At 37.8% G+C, this 23,748-nt stretch overlaps 2 protein-coding genes across 4 annotated transcripts in view; both read right to left on the bottom strand.

Annotated features, from left to right (window-relative positions):
* Positions 1-19,232, bottom strand: part of LOC115741914 (protein RESTRICTED TEV MOVEMENT 3-like) — a 50,093-nt gene extending 30,861 nt beyond the window's left edge. For 2 of the 3 annotated variants that reach the window (XM_048281655.1, XM_048281662.1), the window contains exon 1: positions 19,098-19,232. The gene's annotated coding sequence lies outside the window, so the exon portion shown is untranslated. Of the gene's footprint in view, positions 1-3,746; positions 3,777-19,097 lie in introns of those variants that run through there. The other variant, XM_048281661.1, reaches the window with a different exon arrangement.
* Positions 1,439-3,457, bottom strand: LOC125315977 (MATH domain and coiled-coil domain-containing protein At3g58360-like). Its single transcript, XM_048282604.1, has 3 exons — positions 3,327-3,457; positions 3,050-3,207; positions 1,439-2,330 (listed from the first exon to the last, which is right to left on the bottom strand). Exons 1-3 carry the CDS (start codon positions 3,455-3,457, stop codon positions 1,459-1,461), a joined length of 1,161 nt encoding a protein of 386 aa, XP_048138561.1. The 3' UTR covers positions 1,439-1,458.
* Positions 19,233-23,748: the final 4,516 nt, after the last annotated feature.

The raw sequence follows: 23,748 nt of genomic DNA, 5'->3' as shown, positions 1-23,748 counted from the left end.
GTAAACTCTGTTATATCAATGACATGTAATTATGAATCATTCAACAGCTTGTTTCGCACTACAGATCATGAGAAGATCAAGATTAGAAGCTGATTGTCCCATTTCAATACCGACATTTTTCTAAGGGAATTATCTTATGCTTCTTCGGAAAATTTTCATTGGAAGTTGACCATCCCAATTCAATAAATAGTCAAGATATTTCCTTAATCAAAAGTCCGATCCATAGGATTCTCGAGACATATGCAAGCTTGTGACGAGATCGAAGCGAATGGGTCACTTGAAATTGGCAATTGCGCATTTTTTTTTTTTTAGACACCATTAAGACCGAGCGATCCTGCTTAAAAGATATGACATCTTGGCACCCCGCTACCCTTGTCAGGCAAATTGGGGATTGTAGAAACCTCTTGATAGGAACTCTACATTTTACACCATTCGATCAAACGGTTAGCAAATTTTTATGTGGGGTCAAGTTCAGTCAAACTTAAAAAAGTCTTAGAGAGTTTGGAATGTCTTTCGTTCAGGTTTACGAAGATGCCCTCGTCGGGGCTGGCGAAACCTCGCGACCCTCGCTCAATGGCCGGCGAGGGTATCTTCTATAGTGTAGGGAAATTGCTTTCGGCCTTTGACGTGGACACCTCAAGTTTTGCCCTAATTTGCATTGTGGATGCTTTGAAATGGTAAATTCCTGGTAGCTTACTGACCCGTAAATGATCTTAAATTGGTAATTCAGTAATTTCATTGCAAGTTACTTTACACTGGTAAGTTTTTGTTTTCAGCAGTAAATTTCCATAAAAAAAAAAAGATTAGTTTCATTCTACTATTATAACTTTCTGCCTTATAAGTGGAGCTAGTTATTTTTACCTTCGAAGATATTATTTTTTACCGGTTATTTACTTTTTTTATTGCTAAGTTTTTGCTTTGAGTGGTAAATTTCCAAAATAATTGGTAACACAATCTTTTTAACAAAATTTCAAATTTACTAACAACGTTAGGGAATTAACATCACCAAAAATTTTCCCCTCTTTGCCCAATCAAAGTGATACAAGTGAATTGCCTCAAGGACATGAGTTCGAAATGATTGTGGCACGTAAGGGTGTGATAGTGTCCAAAATCATCCTCTTGAAACCTTTCTGCAGTACAGCTGAATGGATGAAAGAACATCCTTGGTCTCAACTTCACAGTGAAAAAGAAAATGAAGGCATAGGTAGGTTATCATTTGCATACAATTATGCAGACCGAAACGAAGCAGCAATAGGCTTACAAGCAGGAATGATAATAAATGATGTAATAACCGACAGAAAAACAAAGAATGTGAAATTTGAATTGTTTAAGAACACAACAAATGTGGTAACTCCCTTACCAAAAAAAAAAAAAATCTTACCAAAAAAAAAAAAAACAAATGTGGTAACTCTGTAAAAAAATTATCAGAAGGCGACTGTATCTCGAAGTCACGGGTGTTTAACAGAATTGAATCTTCAAATTTGACCAGGCAGTGGTTGATCTAGACATTCTTTCCTCGGCTATTCTCTTCTTTTCCTCGGCCTCTGCTACTTTCTTGGCTTGATCCTCGTGCCCAGATTTCGCTTCCTCCGACTCGACCATCAAAATCTCCCAGTCTGAAATGAGCTTTTCTCTTCTGGACTTCACTTCCTCAAGTTTTTTGCTGAGCTTTTCCTCCTCTTTGGTCAGGTCATCATGCAACTGCTTGTACGAGATGTGAGTCTCGTGATTCTTCTTCATCGTTGCGAGCATTTGATCCTTCATCAATTTCTGTAGCTCGAATTCGGCATTGTCCTGCTCGAAGGTCAAAAAGTCAGAAGTGAACTCATCGAAGTTTGCCCAAAAGGCCTTGACCGATTTTTGCTGGTCCAGTGATAACCCGCTTTTGGCTATGCTTAACGTCAACATTGCTTCTGCCAATCTGTCTTTTACATTTAGCTTGAAGATATCAGAGAGGCACTCCTTCAGAGACTGCTTAGCATTCTCTACTTCTTCCAAGGTAGGAGCCTCAGAAGTTGAAAGAGCACTTTTTTGATTGCTTGCGTTCCACCCTCCTCTGGTGGGAGAACTCTGAGCAACGTTAATAATTTTCTCAAGATTTGTGAAATACATGTCGAACGTATCTGTTGGTGTTGCCTGAGGGACATTTGCACGAGGTTCAGCCAAATGAGTATTTCCGGCCAGGGGTTGGGAAGCCAAAATCTCCGCTACAACCGTCACAGTGTCGTTCACTAAATACCCGTTACGGATGTCATCATAGACTTCACTCAATGGAATGAAGGATGTGAAGCCCCAGTCCCAGTTTCTTGCAGTGAAATCTCGTTTCGCTTCTGCATTTCGTTTAGACGGAACTTCAGTAAAGAGGGGGGTTAACAGGCTACAGTATTAGGTTCGATAAATGAACAGATTACTCCACGTCAGATCAGAAACACGGGACCACAGAACCACAAGAAACAGGTTAAAGCATGTTCAAGAAAGCGTTGCAACAAGGCCTAAAGATGAGAAATCAGAAACCCAGAAGTGCATGTGCAATTGGAATTAGCACAAAAATATGTACACAGAAGAAGCTTCAGCTCGTCTATAAGCAGGTGCTATGATCACTTCGATTCCCTCGTCATAATTAGTTCAACAAGAGAAGTCAAACAATCCTTCGATATTCTTTCCAAAAGAGACTTATTAATAGAATTCACAAAAGTACTGCATTGCCAACCCAACTATGGTCTTTGACAATGAACACCACAAAGACAACACTTCATCTAATGACGGTGGATGTATTTAACCCGAATATCAATAAGCATAAGCGAGATTTCTAAGGTTATGAATCACATTGGCCATTACTCCAAATTCGCGAGCGCAAACATGATTAACACGAATACCATCAATTGCAAGGACACATACGCGCCTAAATTCATCCTAGACATGAAAGAGGATTAAAGTAGCAAATATCAAAGAAAGTTCCTCATTCCACCATATCTCAAAAATCAGATTCCATCAGCACTATTCAGCAGACTGAAAAAACCAGACATGATCAGAGTCTCAATCAGCATACCCCTAATCCAGGAATTGCCATAATTGTTCTGATCGACCAGAATCAATCTGAAATGCGCGCTTCTGCTCCACCCGTCTGGTAGCCTCCTGTGATCAGGGACGTCCAAGTATATCGACAAATTGTCTGTATTGTTCCCCTTGGGGAATATGACTATTCGCCTGCTCAAATCAACCGTACCATAGAAGAGATTGGTTAAGTCTTACGGAATTCAACAGGTAAAGGAAACAAAAGTTCGAACAAGCCATAATTCGATCATTCCGCTTGCCGAAACGATTACCAGGCATTGCCGCCGATCGTGAACACTTCAGAGTCGTAGTATCTCTTTTGAGTTAAGCTAGTGAAGTTGGTAATCTTCCATGTGTATTTCCATGAAGTGGGATTTTGCTCTCCCATCGCCAGCTTCCCCATAATCCAACCAGTTGAGAAAATTAGTCTTTAGAATGAAGACAAAAAAACCTCAACGGTTCCCGGAAATTTCGAATGAAAAGAATCGCAGACATCAACGTTCTGTAACATCGAAACCAAACAAACACTCGCCCCATCTCTGATGGTTCAAGAAAGGAGCACAAAAACAGCACAACCTTCAACGTTAAAAACAAACAAACGCTAAAGCATCGATTCAAGTTTGCATTAGACAGGGCAAGATTCAAGAACATGGGACTTCTTGAAACAGAGGAAGATGAATATAAACACAAACCTCTCCGGCGAAACGAGGAATGAGCTCCGACTCAGACTCAGAAGAGAGTGGGACAACAGCAGGTTGATCGTGGGTCGTGTTCCGGCGAGGACAAGAAGAGAAGCCCCAACGAGAAAAACAACCTCTTCTTGCGCTCATTGAGTCGTGGGAATCTCAGAATAAGAAAGATTACTGCACAAAACCATCAAAAGAGCATTTATAAGTTCTAATGACTATACGAGAAAATCAAAAGAATTTAAATCAGATAAGCACAATCAAAAGAGATGAGATCTCAAATATCTTTGATAGAGCTCATCCATAATCGCCAAAATAAACAACCAAATTAGATAAACACGAGCAACAAATTTCTTGTCCCTTTTGTCATGTTGTCAATCGAGTAAATCTACGCATGGATTTCCTTTTATTAAAATGGCCAATCAATGGAAGTATTCAGTGTCTTAAACATTAGGAATTAGTGAAAGCAATGCCTTGTTTTGCCATTATCGCTTTAGATATATGTCTGATAAATATTGATGAAGAAGCTAAAAATTTTATTGAAATAATTCGAAGACTAGCTGTCTTGAAATTGTAGAAGTACTACATCCCACAAAAGTACGAAAACCAAAAAATATTAGTTTTTTTCTTAGAGACTTGCACACATATACGTCATGTGTTGGTTTCCTGATGCTGACTCAACATATTCCATCAAGTTGAATTTTGTCCTTGAATTATTGCCATAGATAACATGGGGAACTAAGTATGTCGGAGATATAGAACAAGGACCGAAACTGAATTCTTGTAATAGTACCAGCATGAGCTATATTCTCTTTTGCCCAAAAGAAAATCTTTTGCTATTGGATGTTTCTATATTCTGTCAGCACAAAATAGGGCTGGTTACCCCAAAAAAATCCTCAATTTTAGCATCTTTTTCAATTATATTAAAAACTTTTATGCTTATAAAAAAAAAAACCCACAACTTTTACTTTTATCTCAATTTTACCTACCTAATAAAAAAAAAACCCCAACTTTAGCATATGTCCCAATTATATCCAATTTTTTTCGTCTCATAAAAAATCTTCCGACTTTTACTTTTGTCCCAATTCTACTACCGTTAGTCTTTCATCTATAATTACTATTATTTAATCCTATGTGACTTTTTCACGTTGTTAATGAATTACATCTTAGCAAAGTTGACATGAAAAAGATCCTCCAACTTCTCTTCTGTTGTATGCTTCCTCTACAGAGCCACTCAAGACTACGCGTTTCGGATTCTCTCCAGCACTTAATAGCTCAAAGAATATCTGGACATGTAGATCTAATTATTTGAATGAACGATCTTAAATCTCTTTATTCCTGAAACCTGCTATTTTCGAATTTCAAATATTCATGGATAATCTCAACGAAAAAATTTGAGCCACATAGAAGTAACTAATAGTGATTATGGATGGAAAGGTGACGGTGATAGAATTGGGCCAAAAGCAAAATTTGAGGATTTTATATGAGACAAAAAAAATTTTGGATAAAGTTGGGGGGTTTTTTGGATATTAGGCTAGTAGAATAGGGATAAAAGTAGAAGTTTGGAATTTTTTACAAGACAAAAAAATGTGGATATAACTAGAACAGATGCTAAAGTTAGTTTTATATGTATATATATTAGGCCCACGAAAAGGTCACTAGAGTGTCAATATCATTTAATGAAGTAATGTACAAAGTGAAGAAATAGAACGTAAACGGCCATTTGGAAAATTCTTTCATAATATATTCATTTAAACCTATTGCTATTAGTATTCCATACTTATATAAGTGCGTAGGAATGGAGAGAGAAATATCAATGATCATGTGGAAGCATTTGAGCTGATCGAGAGACCGTCTCCGCGCAAGCCTATAACTCGACTCGGCTCGGCCAGGCTCAAGGGCAGCAATCAGGTAACTGATGGTCCATAAGAAGAGAAAGGGAGACTGACGATTAAAGCTGTCGATGGAATGACAGTACTTAATACTATTATTTGCAAATACATCGAGATTTCGAAAGATTTTTTCTTTAATTTTCACTTATATGAGGAGCCGATTCTCACGAGGAAGATACGCCTCTGTCATATTGAAGCCAGTTCCGTTTCATATTAAGCTTTCTCTTTCTAGGATTTTTCTTGATTCGTCATCATATTCCTGATTCTCGACGAGCTTCAATCAATCTCCAAAAACATGATTAACATTCAAACAAAAAAGTATTGCCAAAAATCCAAACGATGTACTTGCAACTCTTTCTTCTCTCTGTCGTAGAAATTACAAACTTTTCTGGTAGATCTAAACTAGATGAACTTGCAATTAGCCAAAAACGGCACCCAAAATCATCATAGCTAAAATCTAGAAACACAACAATGTATTGAAGGAATTTGTGCAGCTAAGGAGTGTTTCTCCCTGTATCACTAAATGAAACTGCTCCTTTGGTGAGGTTATTATTAAGTATTATTCATATAGAGTTTTCGGCTTAATCCTCTCATTATGGGCTGGACTCAACTCGGCTCACATAAGCTAGACTCATATTGGAGTTCTTAAGAATATTTATATATTACCTTATTAGAATAATATAGTAAAACAATAAACTACAATTTTCATTAATGTAACTCATGTCAGAAAAACTCATACGGAACCAACTTTCGATTCGATTACAATGGTTATTATCATTGTGGTTGCTTGTTTGCTGCTCCATCTATACAAAAATCAGAGGTCCTTTTCCGTTGACATCAACATAGAATTTGTTCAGTTCACACAAAGTTTCATTCCCTGATATTGGAGCCGGCAATATCTGTCCGAGCCCCATGTTGCAACTCATATTATATGGGCCCCATGCAGAGTGAATAACTCATTTAGCAACAAAGTAAATCAAAATGGATTAACGGACAAAAACAAGGTTTAGTAAAATGGGTGATGACAATTTTTTTTTTTTTTTTTTTGGGTCAAAAGGTCAAGACAATTTGCTTACGTGAATATCGCCACGACATGTCTCGTAATCATGTTTGAATCCAACTTTGCATGTTGCATTCAAAAATAATTGATGAGGGATTTAAGTGTTATTACCATGAAAAACCCTAAATTAGTATATGATAAATTTATTCCAAACTATTTTTTTGATAATGGAAAATCTCAAACTGGTACACCTATGACAAATTTATTCTAAACTATTTTTTGACCTCCAAAAATCCTAAACTGGTATATCTATGACAAGTTCACCATAAATTAATTCTTTTGACCACGAAATACCCCAAACTGATACACTTGTGACAAATTTACCTTACATTAAACTGAGTTAATATAACGAAAAACCCCGAATTGATAAACTTATGAAAAATAGATGGTAAAAACCCCAAAATGATATATCTGACAACTACCACGTGTCATCCAACTCAGCAATTTGACAATTAAATTTATTGAAAACTAACATATGGTAAATTTATCATAAATATACCAATTTGGGATAAATTTGTCACAAGTGTACCAGTTTGAAATTTTTTATGGTTAAAAAAATAGTTTGGGATAAATTTATCACAAGTGTATCGCCTTAGGTTTTTCCGTGGCATTAATCCTATTTAAAGTTTTTACCATAAATACTGCTGTAATATTGTAAGGGTGTGGTGGGATGTTAACTTGTCCAAATTTTAATCAAACCTTCATACCTAAGATCCCTTGGTTTGCGTTCGACTAGTTCCTTCTCAATTGTTGACCAAAAAAAAAAAAAAAAATCCTTCTCAAGTGTACGTAGGTAGTTTGTTCGATAGGAATGGCCAATCAATGGCGGTATTCAATGTCTTAAATATTATAAATTAGTGAATACATTATTTTTTAGAGAATTATCAAAAAAGTCATTAATCTATTGTAATTGTATCATTTCAGTCCTAAACCTTTTGCATTTGTGTCAATTCGGTCTATCTAGCCGCTGACGCCGACGTGAACTTTTTAATACTATTTTAAATAATTTTTTGATATTTATTTATAATTTTTATTTTTTACTTTCTTTTCTTTAATTTTCCATCTAAGTCCAAGGGAAAAAATTCAAGAAAAATATAAAAATTTCATAAAACTATTGAAATAGCGTTAAAAAAATGTTCACGTTAGTACCGAGAGTGCCACGTCAGCATCGAGAGTGCCGCGTCAACGCAGGCCAACCAGATGGAACGAATTAGGCTTAAGTACACTACAAGTGCCAAAACTTGTGTATGACGCTCATTTTAGTGTCAAAACTTTCAAAACTATCACTTAAGTGCTAAATTTTTTGAAAAACGATCACTTCAATGCCAAAACTTTCAAAACGATCACTTAAGTGCCAACTTTTTTTAAAAACGATTATTTAACTGTCAATTTTTTAAAAAAAAGATCACTTTAGTGTCATTTGCTTGCTCACTCTTGCGAATTTGTTGTGGCAAACTTATTTTAATGTGTTGTACACTATGGATGCATTTGAAAATGAAGCTTCGGAACTTTAGACACGTTTGATGTCATTTGCTGGCTCACTCTGGTTTAGAAGCAATGCTTCTCTGTGAATGTACGCAATGTAAATGGGACTACTTCAGCTGTGAAAATCTCTCACTACAAAAAAACAAGGTTTTAGCCACGAAATTTGCAACGAAAATTTGGGAAAAATTCGTGGAAAATCGATTTTGCCACGAAATTTGCAACAAAAAAAATTTCGTCGCGAATCAGGCATCACAAATTTTGCCATGACAATTTTTATGTTTCGTTGCAAATTTGCCACGAATTTTGCAACGAAACTGTCTTCATCGGGAATTTTGCGAGAAACTTGTGTTTCGTGGCAAATTTGCCACGAATAGTGTTTTGTCGTAAATTTGCCACGAATTTTGCAACGAAACTATCTTTGTCGGGAATTTTGCGAGAAAGTTGTGTTTCGTGGCAAATTTGCCACGAATAGTGTTTCGTCGCAAATTTGCCACAAATTGCCGAATTTCCATCGCAAAATTTGCGACGTCGTATTGGCAACGAATTTTTTTTTCTCGCAAAATTCGTCACAAATTTGCTACGAATTTTTATTCCTCGCAAAATTCGTCAAAAATTTGATCCATCGCAAAATTCGTCACAAATTTGCTACGAATTTTTATTCGTCGCAAATGTTTGTCGCAAAAAGCGTGTTTTTTTTTGTAGTGCTCCTTTTTATTCAGTGGCAGAGGGGGTGAGGGAGTCTTGGGTCGCAGCGGGTCGAGGGAGTCCCCGGGCTGAGGTGGATGGCGACGGGGCTGGCGAGCTAGACGGTGGCGGAGGGGGTGGGTCTCAGCTGGAGCAGGGGGCATCGCGGGCAAAGGAGGAGCAGAGCAGGAGGGTAGTCGAGGTGCCGAGACAAAGAGAGGGAGAGAGACCGAGAGATGGAGATGGAGGTCAGGGGCTCGGGCTCGGGGCGGACGGCTGGAGGGATGACGACGAGGCCGACGGTGATTGGAGGAGGCGGCAGGTGGTGGCGTCGGTGGTTAGCTGGAGGCTGGTAGAGCAGCAGTGGAACAGAGGGGGAGGGCGAAGCGTCGCGAGTCTAGTGGCTTGTGAGGTTGGCGGGGCGAGCTCGGCAGGCTCGCTGGACGATGGAATGGCGCTGCGACGGTGCAGCTGGAGGTGGTGGCTGCAAGCTGTGGGCATCGGGGCCTGAGTTGTGGGGAATAGAGAGGCGGTGGGGTGGAGGTCGACGACGGCTACGTGGGGCTGGCGAGCGAGCGGCGACGGCCGCAACGGCGGGGTAACGACGAAGGCGGGTGGTGGTTAGCTGGAGGCTGGCGTCGGCTGGGGGGGCTGCCGAATGAAGAAGAAGAAGAAGATGATGATGAACAGGGGGGAAGGGGGGTCTGTTCGCACAAAGAGGAGGAAGAGAGAAGGTGAGTGGGGGGAAGAGAGAGAAGGACGAAGAGAGAGAAGGTGAGTGCGGTTAGGTGGGGGAAATTGAATGCTGTGGAGAGTGGAATGATATAAAGGGGGCGGGAGAGTTTATAGAATGGGGTTAGGCGGGAGGAGAGAGTGAGATCGCTAAATTTCAAAAGTTCCCTAAAAAATTTAGCGACAAAATTATGTGTTTCGTCGCTAATAACGAAATAAAGTCCTTCGTCGCTAATTAGCGACGAAACACATAATTTTGTCGCTAATTAGCAATGAAAACATAATTTCGTCGTTAATTTTCAAAAATAAAAATTTGCGACGAAAGATGAAATTCATCGCAAAATTTGCGACGAATTCTCATTTCGCCGCAAATTGCTGATATAAATTAAATAAAATAGAAAAAAAATTAGCGATGAAAAAATAATTTCGTCACTAATTTCCACAATAAATTAAATAAATTTGCGACGAAATGTATCATTTCGTCGTAAATTTAGCGACGAACACTGTTTTTTTGTCGCTAAATTTAAGAAAATTCAAATAAAAATAAATATTTAGCGACGAATTTTACATTTCGTCGCTAAATAAATTTAAATAAAATAAATATTTAGTGACGAAAATGAAATATTCAACCCTGATTAGCGACGAAAAAAATATTTTGTCGCTAATTTAATTTTTTATTTATTCTGTTTATTATTAAATTTTCTATTTTTATTTTTAAAAAGAAAATATAATTCAAAATAAAATAATCAAATTAGCAATATTTTTATTTCGTCGCTAACTTTTACATTCGTCGCTAATTTCAAGAAAAATTGATCGGATGAGACTGGATTCGTACTAGTGTTAAAATGGTTAGTACTGAATTGGTATCAACTCAATATGTTTAAGACTTTTTTAGTACTTTTCCCATCTTTTGACGATAAACTAAAAAAGAAAAATGGATCTTTGTAACAAATAAATAAAAAAGAAAATGTACAACATTTCTAATTAAATTTTCAGTCATACAATTTTCAAGCATTTTAAATGAGTAAAGTACAATGATCTTACAATGAAATACTTTTCCCATACTTTTGTGACGAATTTCAACTTTAAGCATATTTTAAATTTTTTATCCACGTGATATGAAATTGAATCTACAATCAAAATTAATTTATTTCCTTATATCAAGAGCATTTTTGTCGAATATATCAAGAGTTGAACATCAAGAAATTTCAAGTTTTCCCCCTATTACTCATTCTTTGTAAATACTTTAGTCGCTAAATAATTTTTTGTCGAATATAAATTAAATAAAAATAATTTAATAAACAATTAAATAAATTCACGACGAAATTATCTGTTTGTAATGTTAGAAACTTTTAGTTATAATGGCTTATGAACACACAATGAACTATCAATTCCAATATCATTATCAAGAAGATTTTGATTTTGCGAAAAAAAATTTCAAATGACTTATGGGTTTCTAAGCTTATAAATCGCAAATTATTTTTATTTTTTATTAAAATTATTCTAGAATTTTGCGACGAAGGATAATTTTGTTGCCAAATTTGCAACGAAAGGCACATTTCGTTGCAAATTTGCTAGATTAAATTAAATAAAAAGTAACAAATTTTAAAAATAATTTGCAACGAAATTCTCCTTTCGTAGCAAAATTATAGAATAATTTTAATAAAAATTAAAAAAATTTGCGACGAAATCATCATTTCGTTGCAAATTTGCTAGATTAAATTAAATAAAAATAATTTGCAACGAAATTATAATTTCATCGCAAAATTCTAGAATAATGTTAATAAAAAGAAAAAAAATTAAAAGTAATTTACGACGAAAGTATGATGTCGTTGCAAATTTTAAGAAAAAATAAAAAAATTGCGACAAAATCATGTTTTGGTCGCAAATTTGCTGGATTAAATTAAATGAAAAATGAAAAATTAAAAACAATTTGCAACAAAAGGAGTAATTCCTCGCAAATTTTCGACGAATTTACCCTTTCGTCGCAAAATTCTAGAATAATTTTAATAAAAAATAAAAATATTAAAAGTAATTTTGCGACGAAACGTACATTTCGTTGCAAAATTTGCGACGAAATTATATTTTTGTTGCTAAATTTGCAACGAATCTTGGTTCGTGGCAAATTTGCCACAAAAGGTGAATTTCGTTGCAAAATTTGCAATGAATTTCTTATTTCGTCACAAACTAATTTAATATTTTTATTTTTATTTAAATTACACTAATTAATTTTGCGACGAAACGTACATTTCGTTGCACATTTTTCGACGAAATTATATTTTCATTGCTAAATTTGCAACGAACACTAGTTCGTGGCAAATTTGCCACGAAAGGTGAATTTCGTTGCAAAATTTGCGATGAATTTATTCTTTCGTCGCAAACTAATTTAATATTTTTATTTTTTATTTAAATTACACCAATTAATTTTGCGATGAAACGTACGTTTCGTTGCAAAATTTGCGACGAAATTATATTTTCGTTGCTAAATTTGCAACGAACACATATTCGTGGCAAATTTGCCATGAAATATTGTTTTCGTCGCAATTTTTTGCGACGAAACCGTATTTTCTCTAATTTTGTCGCAAATTTGAGACGAAAACAATATTTCGTGGCAAATTTCGTTGCAAATTTGTAACGAAATTGTTCCGTCGCTAATTTTTCGTGGCTAAATACGTGCTTTTTTGTAGTGTCTCCTTAATGAATTCACAAAGAGAGTGCAGACTGAAACGCACGTGAATCATCGACGAGGTGCCAACCCTTTACATCATGTGTTCTGGATCTTCCAAAGAATTAAAAATCTGACTTTCTTCTAAGTAGACCGGCTGCTTTATGTATATCAAACTGAAGTTTTGAACAGGGGTCAGTTTATCAGCAATCAATTGCCTTAAGTAGTCTTGTGGATAATGTGAAGGAGGCTTTGTACTTCCTTGTGATGAATGATGAGTAGTAGATGTTGCAGGATGGGTGTGAGCCTCGGTAGTCGATTCAAGTTGCAAAGCCAAAGTCCCAAGTTTAGCCCTCCACCTTCAATTGCTAGGGACTAGTTCTCTCGGTAGGACTGTAATCGGGATCCAATCGAAAATCGGACCGAACCGGTGGTTCGATTCTCGGGTGAATCCATGAAACGAATGGGTAGTTCACCATTTGTATTTTGCGGAACCGGTTTTTAGCGGACGGTTCTCGATTCTAAGGTGATAATCTTCCATTCTGGAACCGATTACCCCTAATTAAAACACAAATCATAGACAAGATTTATTGGCTATTGAACACTAATAAAACTTCGTCTAGATGCGATTATCGAAAGTTTCAAAGCCCCCCACGATGAAGTCCCACACACGGCAGCAATTTTGCAAGGCACACTTTCCAACCATTGAGAACAATATTATATATATGCATGAAGTCCACTTGACAGAGGAGTGCCTAACGAATTCGGTCAACAAAGTCAACTTCCCATTCTTATCTTTTCCTTCGCCAACTCCAATAACTGAAAGGATACAATCCTGTGGATTTCAAATCAGACTTCATCGAACACAAAATCCAAGCCGCTACAGTTTCCCTTCTTGACCGCACCTTCAAAACAGAAAAAATAATCCGTCATCTTTCACGATTAGGATATATTTACTTTTGAAATCCTTATTTTTTCTTTGAACTCAAACTCGAGATATATTTTAACAACAGCAGTGATGGCCTCACCAGCCAAAGTGAAAACAAAAAGGAAAGAATAAAAAAAATGAAAAAAGTGAATATGCTAGTAAAAATTATCCAGGACAGTGCCGACCGAGTCACGTAGGACGGTCGACATTTATATCGGTGATTTCTAGCTAAAATTGATCGAATGAATTGAATTGACACAAATGCAAAAGATTTGAGATTCAACCGGCCAAAAGAAAATGTTTGTGACTGAATTAATACAATTACGATAAGTTTACGACTTTTTTTGGTAATTTTCCTTTGTGATGTCAAATGTTCAATATTCAAAAGAAAATCAGGTCAAGTGAATGACTAATGACAACTATACTTCCATCAACAACCCAAATTCATTTCTAGGATGCACAGCCGTCATTCCTTCGCCACCAAGCCGAAAATCATTGCCCGTTTTACCAATTTTAACCATCGATCTAACCAATTCAGAACCCAGAGTAGACTATTCAAGCAATATCGACGGCATGCAAACCGACGCGGCTATGTACGCGCCCATGCAAACCATGATCGACATTCTTATGTAACCCGATCCACAATCCATCGCCTGTCTCACTTGATTGACCTGGAGTTCCAACAACCCGGTACTCGAAGATAACTATGTAGCTCAGAAATACGACATGCAATCAGCTCGGAGCCCAAGCCACGGTACCAAAACACCACGCACGGCCAAGCACCACCCGCCGTCCACCTCGACGATCAACCCACGAATTTCACTAACCTGACACCGAGAGCACCTTATCTAACTAGAATCTGAGACATGCAAACAAGTTTAGGGCCTTTTCGCGCCCATGCCTTCACTTTTGGTCCATCGCGCACCAACCACCGATACGTCGCCTTTTGCGACTATCCAACCACCACTCTAGTTCACCCAAACCTCGAGGAAGTCTATATTGCTAAAATTTAAGACATGCAACCAGAATCGACAAACCAATGATTGATGAATTGGAATTTCACTCGCCTCGAGTCCTATGCACGGAAATGCTTGCAAGACGAGCCGCCGCGTCGCACTCGAACCTCCGTCCTTACTTCCTTCACACGAACGAGAGCGAGAGGACGATTGAGAGAAAGATCGAGTCGGCGAGAAGGAGAGAGCGACCGAGCGGGCAAAGAGGGTGAGGGAGGCGCAGCATCAAGAGGGAGAGGAAGAAAGAGAGTTGGGAGTTCTTGGAGCTTCTCTTGCAAATGAGGAGGAGACAGAGAATCAAGATATTTATTTATCGGAGAAAGGGGCTGACGGCATGAGGGACAAGTGTCCTCCAAGGGCGCCTCCACTTGTCCTCGGTCCATCAAGAAGAAATTTCAGTAGGTGTATCAATTTTTCACATAATCTAACTTTGCGGGACCGAAATTAATAATCAGGTGTTCTCGTTCTTTCGTCGATAAATTTTCGCGCCATCGACTTAAAATCCCTTACAAGACAATTCATCGATTATCGCCCCTCTAAATTTACCCATTTCCCTGGTTATCGCGCCATGATATAAAAGTCCATTTCATTGTGACTCCTCGATCATCGCCGCCAAAACTAATCTGACTTGCTCATTAAACAGGTAGGCGAAAACCAAAATGTCACGTCCTTAAACATAAATGTTAGTGACTTGTTGATTTTAATAAAGATAGGAGGATATTGTGACCCCTTACATATATGATTGGCAAAGAGAATATTGATTGATTCTATACACAGTAAGATGACCAAGGCGATATCAAAATGGGCCCGCGCACTACCAAAATACAGTTGATCATGGAACGATCAAGACATGAAGCTGATCATCCCATTTTAATATCAACATTTTACGAAGAAGACTATATTATGCTTCTCCGACAAATTTCGAGTGGAAATTGAGCGATCCAATGAAATAAAAACTATGTCAAATCTTCATTTTTGCCAATGATTCTCGATGTATCTAATTAACTCTACAACATACATCATAGTTTCCCTAAGTAACAAGCATAATGGGGATATCCTCATAAATAACGTATAAAAAACATTATGCATTCCTAATGTGAATATCAAAACTCAATTTCTCATGTCACGCAAAAGCCTGTGGTCACGCTTTGTAAGGTGATAAGGTCCAGAAACCATGTCGGGTGCACTTCAGACTAGAAAATCACATTGGCCATAGTTAGGTCCCCAGACAAAAAGAGTCCGATTGAAATTCTCGAGACTTATGCAAGCTTGTAACAAGATTGAAGCGGATGTATCATCTAATATTGAAAATTACACTTTTTTTTTTACACCCTCAAGATCGAACGATTGTGGTTAAAAGATATCATACATTTGGACACCCAGTTATCCTTTCGGGCGAATTGGGGATTGTAGAAGCCTCTTGATAGGAACTACCCAGGTGTGTCATTCAATCATGCTATTAGCAAATTTTCATCTGCGGTCAATTTCAGTCAAACCTAAAACTGTCTTAGAGAGTTTGGAAGGTCTTTCCTACAAACTTTTATTTGGGTTGATTTCAGTCAAACTCAAATGATCGAACTTTTTTAAAAAGTGTCATTGAAATGATCCGACGAAAAATTTTAACACCAAAGTGTGCGCCGTACGAAATTTTCCAAAGTTCTAGTGCATTTTTTTTCAAGAAAAAAATTAATGTAAATTCTGGTCCACTTTGACCCAAAAAAAAATTTCTGGTCCACATCGCTACTCTACGCCTGTCTTCTGTAGTGTAGGGAAATTGCTTTCCGCGTTTGACAATGAAGCCTCAAGTTTTGCCCTCACTTTCATTGGAGATGCTTTGGAATCGTAAGTTCCTAGCGTAACAGGTAATTTGATGACCTCTAAATGATCTTGAGTTGGTAAATTAATAATTTCATTGCAAGTTACTAATTACACAGGAGAATTTTTGTTTTCCCCGGTAAATTTTCTGGGAAAAATAGACTAGTTCCATTCTACTTAAACTCAGTGTAGTTCTTACTCTACTTATGGCTTTCTACCTTATAAGAAGGACCTATAGTATTAAGATATTAATTGTAAATATCTAAAATAATTGGTAACTAAACTGACCATCTCATGTGATGATCAAAAGTTGTTAACTTTGCTAGTAAACAACCATCGACGTATCCGTCAAACATGGCCATTTACTTCTTTATAATGAGATCTCAAATTTACCCAACAACGTTAGGGAATTAACATCACCAATTCTTTTTCCCCTGTTGCCCAATCAAAGTGATATATGTGAATTGCCTCAACGATATGAGAGTGAAATGATTGTGGTATGTAAGAGAGAGTGTTAATGTCCAAAATCATCCTCTCGAAATCTATCTGCAGTACAGGTGAATGGATGAAAGAACATCTTTGGTCTCAACTTCAAAAGTGAAATAACGGAAAGAAGAACACAGAGAACGTGAAATTCTGAAGTGTAAAAGAGCACAGCAGATGTGGTAACTCGGTATAAAAATTATCGGAAGGTGACTGTTTTCTCGAAGGCCCAGGTATTCACCACTCAAAACCACTTATTAGCTTAGACCCAGCAAAAAGAAAGCACTTATTAGCAAAAGAAATTCACATAGCCAGTTCTGATCCACGCCCAAAGGTTTCAACCGGGATAGCATCTTCAGATTTGACCAAGCAGCGGTTGATCTAAGACATTCTCTCCTCGGCTGTTCTCCTCTTTTCCCCGGCCGCTGCTTCTTTCTTCTCTAGATTCTCGTGCCCACATTTCGCTTCTTCCGTCTCGACCATCAAAATCTCCCAGTCTGACATGAGTTTTTCTCTTCTGGACTTCGCTTCCTCAAGTTTTTTGTTGAGCTCTTCCTCCTCCTGGGTCAGGTCACCAAGCAACTGCACATACGAGATGTGAATCTCGTGACTCTTCTTCATTGTTGCAAAAGATTGATCCTTCAGCAATTTCTGCAGCTCGAATTCGGCATTGTCCCGCTCAAAGGTTAAAAAGTCGGAAATGAACTCATCGAAGTTGGCCCAAAAGGCCTTGGCTGATTTTTGCTGGTCTAGTGATAACCCGCTTTTGGCTATGCTTAACGTCGAAATAGCTTCAGCCAATCTGTCTTTTGCATTCAGCTTGAAGATATCAGAAAGGCACTCCTTCAAAGACAGCTTAGCCTTCTTTACTTCTTCCAAGTTTGGAGACTCGGAAGTCAAAAGAGCACCTTTTTTATTTATCGCCTTCGACCCTCCTCTGGTACGAGAACTCGGAGCAGCGTTGATAATTTCCTCAAGATTTGAGAAGTACGCGTCGAACTTCTCAGTTGGTGTAGCCTCAGGAATACTTGCAGGAGTAATTTCTTGGGGGGCTGGGGGTAGGGGGGCAAAAATTTCAGCTTCAACTGTCAAAGCATTGTTCACTAAGTACCCCTTACGTCTGTCATGGACAGCGCTCAATGGAATGAAATTTCTGCAGCCCCAGGCCTTCTCAGTTGCAGTGAATTGACATTCGAGCTCTGCAAATTTGTTCAGATGGGACTTCAGTAGAAAGGGGTAACAGGTTAAAGACTTTGCTCGGGGGCATTAGGTTCAAAGAATGAAAAGAAAACTGCGTTTCGGGTCCGAATCATGGGACCCCAGAACCATAAGAATGAAGTTAAAGCATGTTTTGAGAAAGCATTGCAACAACAAGGCCTAATCATGCTCTCACACTTTGCTTCATCAGAAACCTCGGCCTGGTCTGCTGTATGGAAAAAATTCAAATTGCGGCAATGCTAAGTTTTAGCACTAAAGTGAGCGCCGTACACAAATTTTGACACTTATAGTATACTTAATCCAAATTCACAAAGTGCTGGATAACTGACCCGACTATAGTCTTTGTCGGTGCACACCACAAACACAATGGAATACTTCACATGATGAATGATGGTGGATTTATTTCATGCATTATAATTTCGTAAGATACTAGCATAAGCAAGATTTCTCAGGTCATGAATCAAATTTTCCATTATACCAAATTTCTGAGTGCGGACTTCATTCATATGAATACCATCAAATGCGAGGACATATATGTGCCTAAACCTATCCAAGAAATGAACGAGAACTTCAGTAGCAAGTAAAGAAGGTTTCACATTCCCCATAATTCCATATCAAAAGATCAGATTTCAATAGCAGATTCTTTCTTCTTTTTTTTTTTGGTTGAGTATAGCAGATTGAAAACACCACACATAATCAGAGTTGCAATCAACGTACCCCTAATCCTAGAAGAGCCGTAATTGTTCTGATCGACCAGGGTCAATAAGAATTTAGTGTTTGTGCTCCACCCACTCGGCACCCGCGGGAAATCGGCGTGTTCCAAGAATATGGACAGATGCTCTGTTGTATTGTACCCCTTAGGGTATATGACTGTTCGCCTGCTCAACCGTACCACACGAGAGAACTGATCATTCTTAGGAATTAAACAAGGAAACGACAAGACAAGAACAGGGCGCAATTTGACCATTACGGTTGCCGAAAACCGAATACAACGATTACCATGCATGGTCGCCGAGCATGAACACTTCGGAGTAGTATCTGTCTGGAGTCAGGCATGTGAAGTTGGTAATCTTCCATGTGTATCTCCATGAAACGAGATTTTGCTCACCGCCCGCCTGCTTCCCCATGACACAATCAATCGAAACAACAAAGACTCATCATCAGTCTTTAGAGTCAAGAGCACACAATGATTCCCACAAAAATTCAAACGGAAAATTTCAGACATCGTCATTCTGTAACATCGAAACCAAAACAAACACTCACCCCATTTCTTGAAAGTTAAAGCATCGACTGAAATGTGCATTAGACAGGGCAGTATTCAAGTACATGGACTTCTTGAAACAGAGGTAAAAATAAAATAAAATAAAGGAATGAACCTAGACCTTTCCGGCGAAACGTGGAACGAGCTCCGACTCAGAAGAGAGTGGGACAAAAGCGGTTGGAACTTGGGTTGTGTTCTGGGGACGACGAGAAAAGAAGCCCCAGTGAGAAAAACAACCTCGTCTTGCGTCAATTGAGTCGTGCGCATTTCAGAATAAGAAAGATACCCCGCACAAAACCATTACCGACTACTTATACTAGAGCTAATTGAAGACTGTGATTAACAGAAATTAAACAAATTCAATTATATATATAATCAAAATAGATATAGAAAATCAGAGGCAATATCATAATATCAAAATATTTCTAATAGAGCTCGATGATAATCGCCAAAATAAACAAACAAATTAAATAAAAACAAGCGAGAGATTTCTTGTCCCTTTTGTCATATTGCTTATGGAATAAGTGTTCTTACGGATTTCCTTTTGTTAAAAATGGCCAATCAATGGCAGTATTCATCGTCTTAAACATAACGATATCAGTTAATGCATTATTTCCTGATGTGAAAGCAAAAGCAATGCCTTGTTTCGTCATCATCGCTCTAGATATACGTGATGCATACTCTCTAGAAATTGGACTAGATTATAACTTTATTCATGGTCAATTGCGGCCCACATTGTTGTTTATAGCTTGGTGACTGTCTTTTGTAATACACCCAGCAAATCCACATCTCCTGATGACCGTCGACCAGCACGAACATTTTCGTACACTTTCAAGATTGGCTTCGGGGGCGGTGTAGCCGCTTCGACGAGTTCAGATTCGAAGTCGTAATTTTCGCACCACCGAGCCTCTTTCACGGCAGGTCCCTACATTTAGTTATTGGAATAAGTCATCTTTGAGGAATTCTGTTTCTATGTGTCAGTGCTTCCGAAACGCGAGCAAGAACATCAGGAAACAGAAAGGGAAGACTTCTTGCTCTGAAAACAGCAAACAGTTTTGAGAAGATGAACACGCGTCTCATAGATGCGGATTCGACGTTGCACTTGCGCACTACTCGCAACCAACATCACATGGTTGTTTGGAGACATGCAAAGTACAGACCAGCCATAGGTCTTACGAGAGAGAATTACTTGCGGCCAACAACGGTTTCTATTGAGATGTGGTTCATATCCTCTAAGGATGGATAGAAAGGCATGGGGTTCCACTCTCCAATGAGCAGGTAAGAGTCTAGGGGGCATGGGCCACTAGAGGGGTTTTATAATTTTGTCCGTGAAGGGATTTATCGGAACCGAATCAGACGATCACACAGAGAATCGAGAAAAATTGGAAAGACGCACGATATTACCCAGGTTCACCCCAAGATTAGGGCTACGTCCCGCAAAGAGATTTCACTATATTTTTTCAGTTTACAGCCAATTCAACTCAATACAATAATAAAACCGAACAAAATATATATGCCCAAAAACGGGCTAAAAAACCTAAAACCTCTTAATTCCACCATACGGGCCAGCTTAAATAAAAGCCCAAACCCGTAGAGGTTTCGGGGGCGCTGCCCCCGAACCCCCACCCGCCGACCGGGCAACGGGACACCCGTGTCGGGGGCGCTGCCCCCGAACCCCCGCATCCCGCACGTAGGGGTCATATGTCGTTGGATAACACTTCGATTTCCCTAAGCTCACGTGGGCGTACCCAGTGTGAGAAACAAGGGTTCCCGAAGTATTCGCCAACTCCAACAGTCCGTTTCCCTTAAACATCTATTATACATAAGCCAAGCAACCAATTGCCACGGTTACCAACTACAAGGTTGTAGCAAAACTGAGCCATCAAATTCGACTAAGCAGTGGTCGGCCACGACATTCTTTCTTTGGCTATTCTTCTTCGTCTCTTCTCTCTCTTGAGCTTTGTCCCTGGATTTCGCTTCGTAAAACTCGACCATCAACATCTTCCATCACGGCCATGGGATGAGCTTTTTCTCTCCTAAACTTCACTTCCTCCAATTTTATGTTGAGAGCTTCCTCATCCTTGGCGAGGTCTCTTGTTTGATGTTTGAGACAAGTCGTCAATCTAGAATATCCTATTCCTCCAACATTTACTTCATAGAGACAAGAATTTCGATGTAAGTGATTAACGTAAACTTGATGCGGAAATTCATCATGACATAAATCGTTGATCTTCATGATTTTCATGATTAATAATGATAAAGACGTACCTTTGTCCATAGTGATTCTTCAAGAACGATCGATGCAAAAAAAAAAAAAATTGAAGAGTTGATTTCTCCCTCTTAACCCTTTGTTCTTTTACATTTGTTTTTGATAGAGAGAGACAACCGTACGTCGTTATGTTATTAACATTGTTACGTCTATTCATTGGGGTTGGAAAGAGGACAAGACTTTCTTTTAAAAAGAAACGTTATCCAAGATATGCCTCTTCAAGAGGCGCCTTTCATCAAAGCACTTCACAATCGCACCTTTTCAACTGTATCTTTTCATAGCCAATATATTTAACTTTAGTGCATGTATGCAATTATGAAACCAATGCTAATAACATCATGTGGGGCACAATAATTGTTACATCCTCCCACTTGGCCCATATGAGCTTTCCTTTCATGGTTTAATAAAGATTATAACGTGCACAATAATAACAGGCTAAAACTTTTCTTGCAATTGACTATCATATAATAATCACAATAAAGTAAAGAAGACTAATGTGAGTCATGGCGGTGTGTGTCATTAATCGACACAGTCCCTTCTATATGCTACAACTATAGCTATCTACTCATCATGATTTATAAATAAGAAATATAATAATGGTCAAACTATAATATCTTCGTTAGAGACTATCTTGTCAAATATCATCTACTTTCATCATATATACTAAATAGAAAACAGAATATGTTAGAAACACACATAAATGAGCTTAGAGTGTTAAATACATAAACTTAATATGGTCGTAATATAATATCATTAGTGACGTCCAATAATGCCCATCCTTTCAACATGTTCATTAAATGTTTTGGGCGGCAATCCTTTTGTTAATGGATCCACAATCATAATATTAGTGCTAATATGCTCAATTGGCACTTTCTATTTCTGAACTTATTCTTTGACGGACAAATATTTGGTTTTCATATGTTTAGCACCCTTATAATACTTATTGTTCTTAGAGAAGAAAACTGCTGCAGAATTATCATAGTAAATTTTTAATGGCCTGGCAATATTATCAACAATCTCAAGCCCCGAAATAAAGTTCCGCAACCATAATCCATGAATAGTGGCCTCAAAGCATGCCACAAACTCAGCCTCCATAGTGGATGTAGCAATAATTGACTGCTTTGCACTTTTCCATAAAATTGTACCTCAACCAAATGGAACAAATAACCAAACGTTGACTTCCTTGTATAGGCACAAACGGATATGTCCGAATCTGAATATCCAATCACCTCAAGATGATTGGATCTTTATAAGTAAGCATGTAATCATTTGTTCTTTGCAAGTATCTGAGAATTTTCTTTGCAGCTTTCTAGTGATTTAATTCTGGATTACTTTGATACCTACCTAGCATTCTGACGACAAAACTAATGTCTAGTCCGGTGCAAGTCCGAACATACATTAAACTCCCAACAATAGATGCATAATGAATACTTTTCATTTGAATACTTTTCATTTGCTCTCGTTCTAATTCACTTTTTGAACATTGCATAAAATTAATTTTGTCCCCTTTCCGAATTGGAACTATTCCTGCTGAATATTTTTTTTCATATTGAATCTCTCTAGAATTTTTTTAATATAGGTTTTTTTTAGACAATCCTAATAATCATTGTGATCTATCATAGAATATTTCTATTCCTATCACATGCGTTGCCTCACCCATATCTTTCATTTCAAAATCTTAGAGAGGAATTTCTTGATTTCATGTAATAAATCAAGATCATTAGCAACAAGCAAAATGTTATAAACATACAGGAATAGAATGATAAAATTGCTCATGCTGACCTTCATATATACATAACAATTAACAGTGATTTCTTTAAACCCAAAAGAGATTATAGTATACCAATTTTAGGAAGCTTGTTTAAGTCTATAGATTGACTTCTTTAATTTACACACCAGGTTCCTTTTCTTTAACCGAAATGCCTTCGAGTTGGTCTATGTAAACCTTTTCCTCTAAATTCCTATTAAGAAAGACAGTTTTCACATCCATTTGATGTAACTCTAAATCGTAATGAGCTACCAAAGTCAAAATGATTCTAAGTGGGTCTTTCTTAGAGATTGGTGAAAAAGTCTCCTTATAATTAATGCCTTTTTTTTAGTAAAACCTTTAGCAACAAGTCTGGCCCTATACCGTTCAATATCACCTATTAAGTCGCGCTTGGTCTTAAAGACCCATTTACGCCCAATCTTTTTACACCCTTTAGGGCAATTAAAAAATATCCCAGACTTGATTCCGATCCATAGATTTTAACTCTTCTTTCACATCATCAAACCACTTTGTAGATTCACTACATTCCATGGCCTAAGAAAATGAACCCGCATCGTTATCAATTTCTAAGTCTATTTCTGACTCTTGTAGATAAATCACAGTCATCAGAAATAGCTGGCTTCGTGTCTTTTTGAGATCTTCTTAATGCTATTTCCGGTGGCTCAACTACTGTGGCTTCATTGTTGACATATTCATCATGGAGCGTTTGATCATTTATTTGTTGTTCTTGATTAT

This window comes from Rhodamnia argentea, chromosome 7 (assembly GCF_020921035.1).
Source record: "Rhodamnia argentea isolate NSW1041297 chromosome 7, ASM2092103v1, whole genome shotgun sequence".
Lineage (NCBI taxonomy): Eukaryota > Viridiplantae > Streptophyta > Magnoliopsida > Myrtales > Myrtaceae > Rhodamnia > Rhodamnia argentea.
Note: the sequence above shows the minus strand (reverse complement) of the source record. Positions and strands in the feature narration are given on the sequence as shown.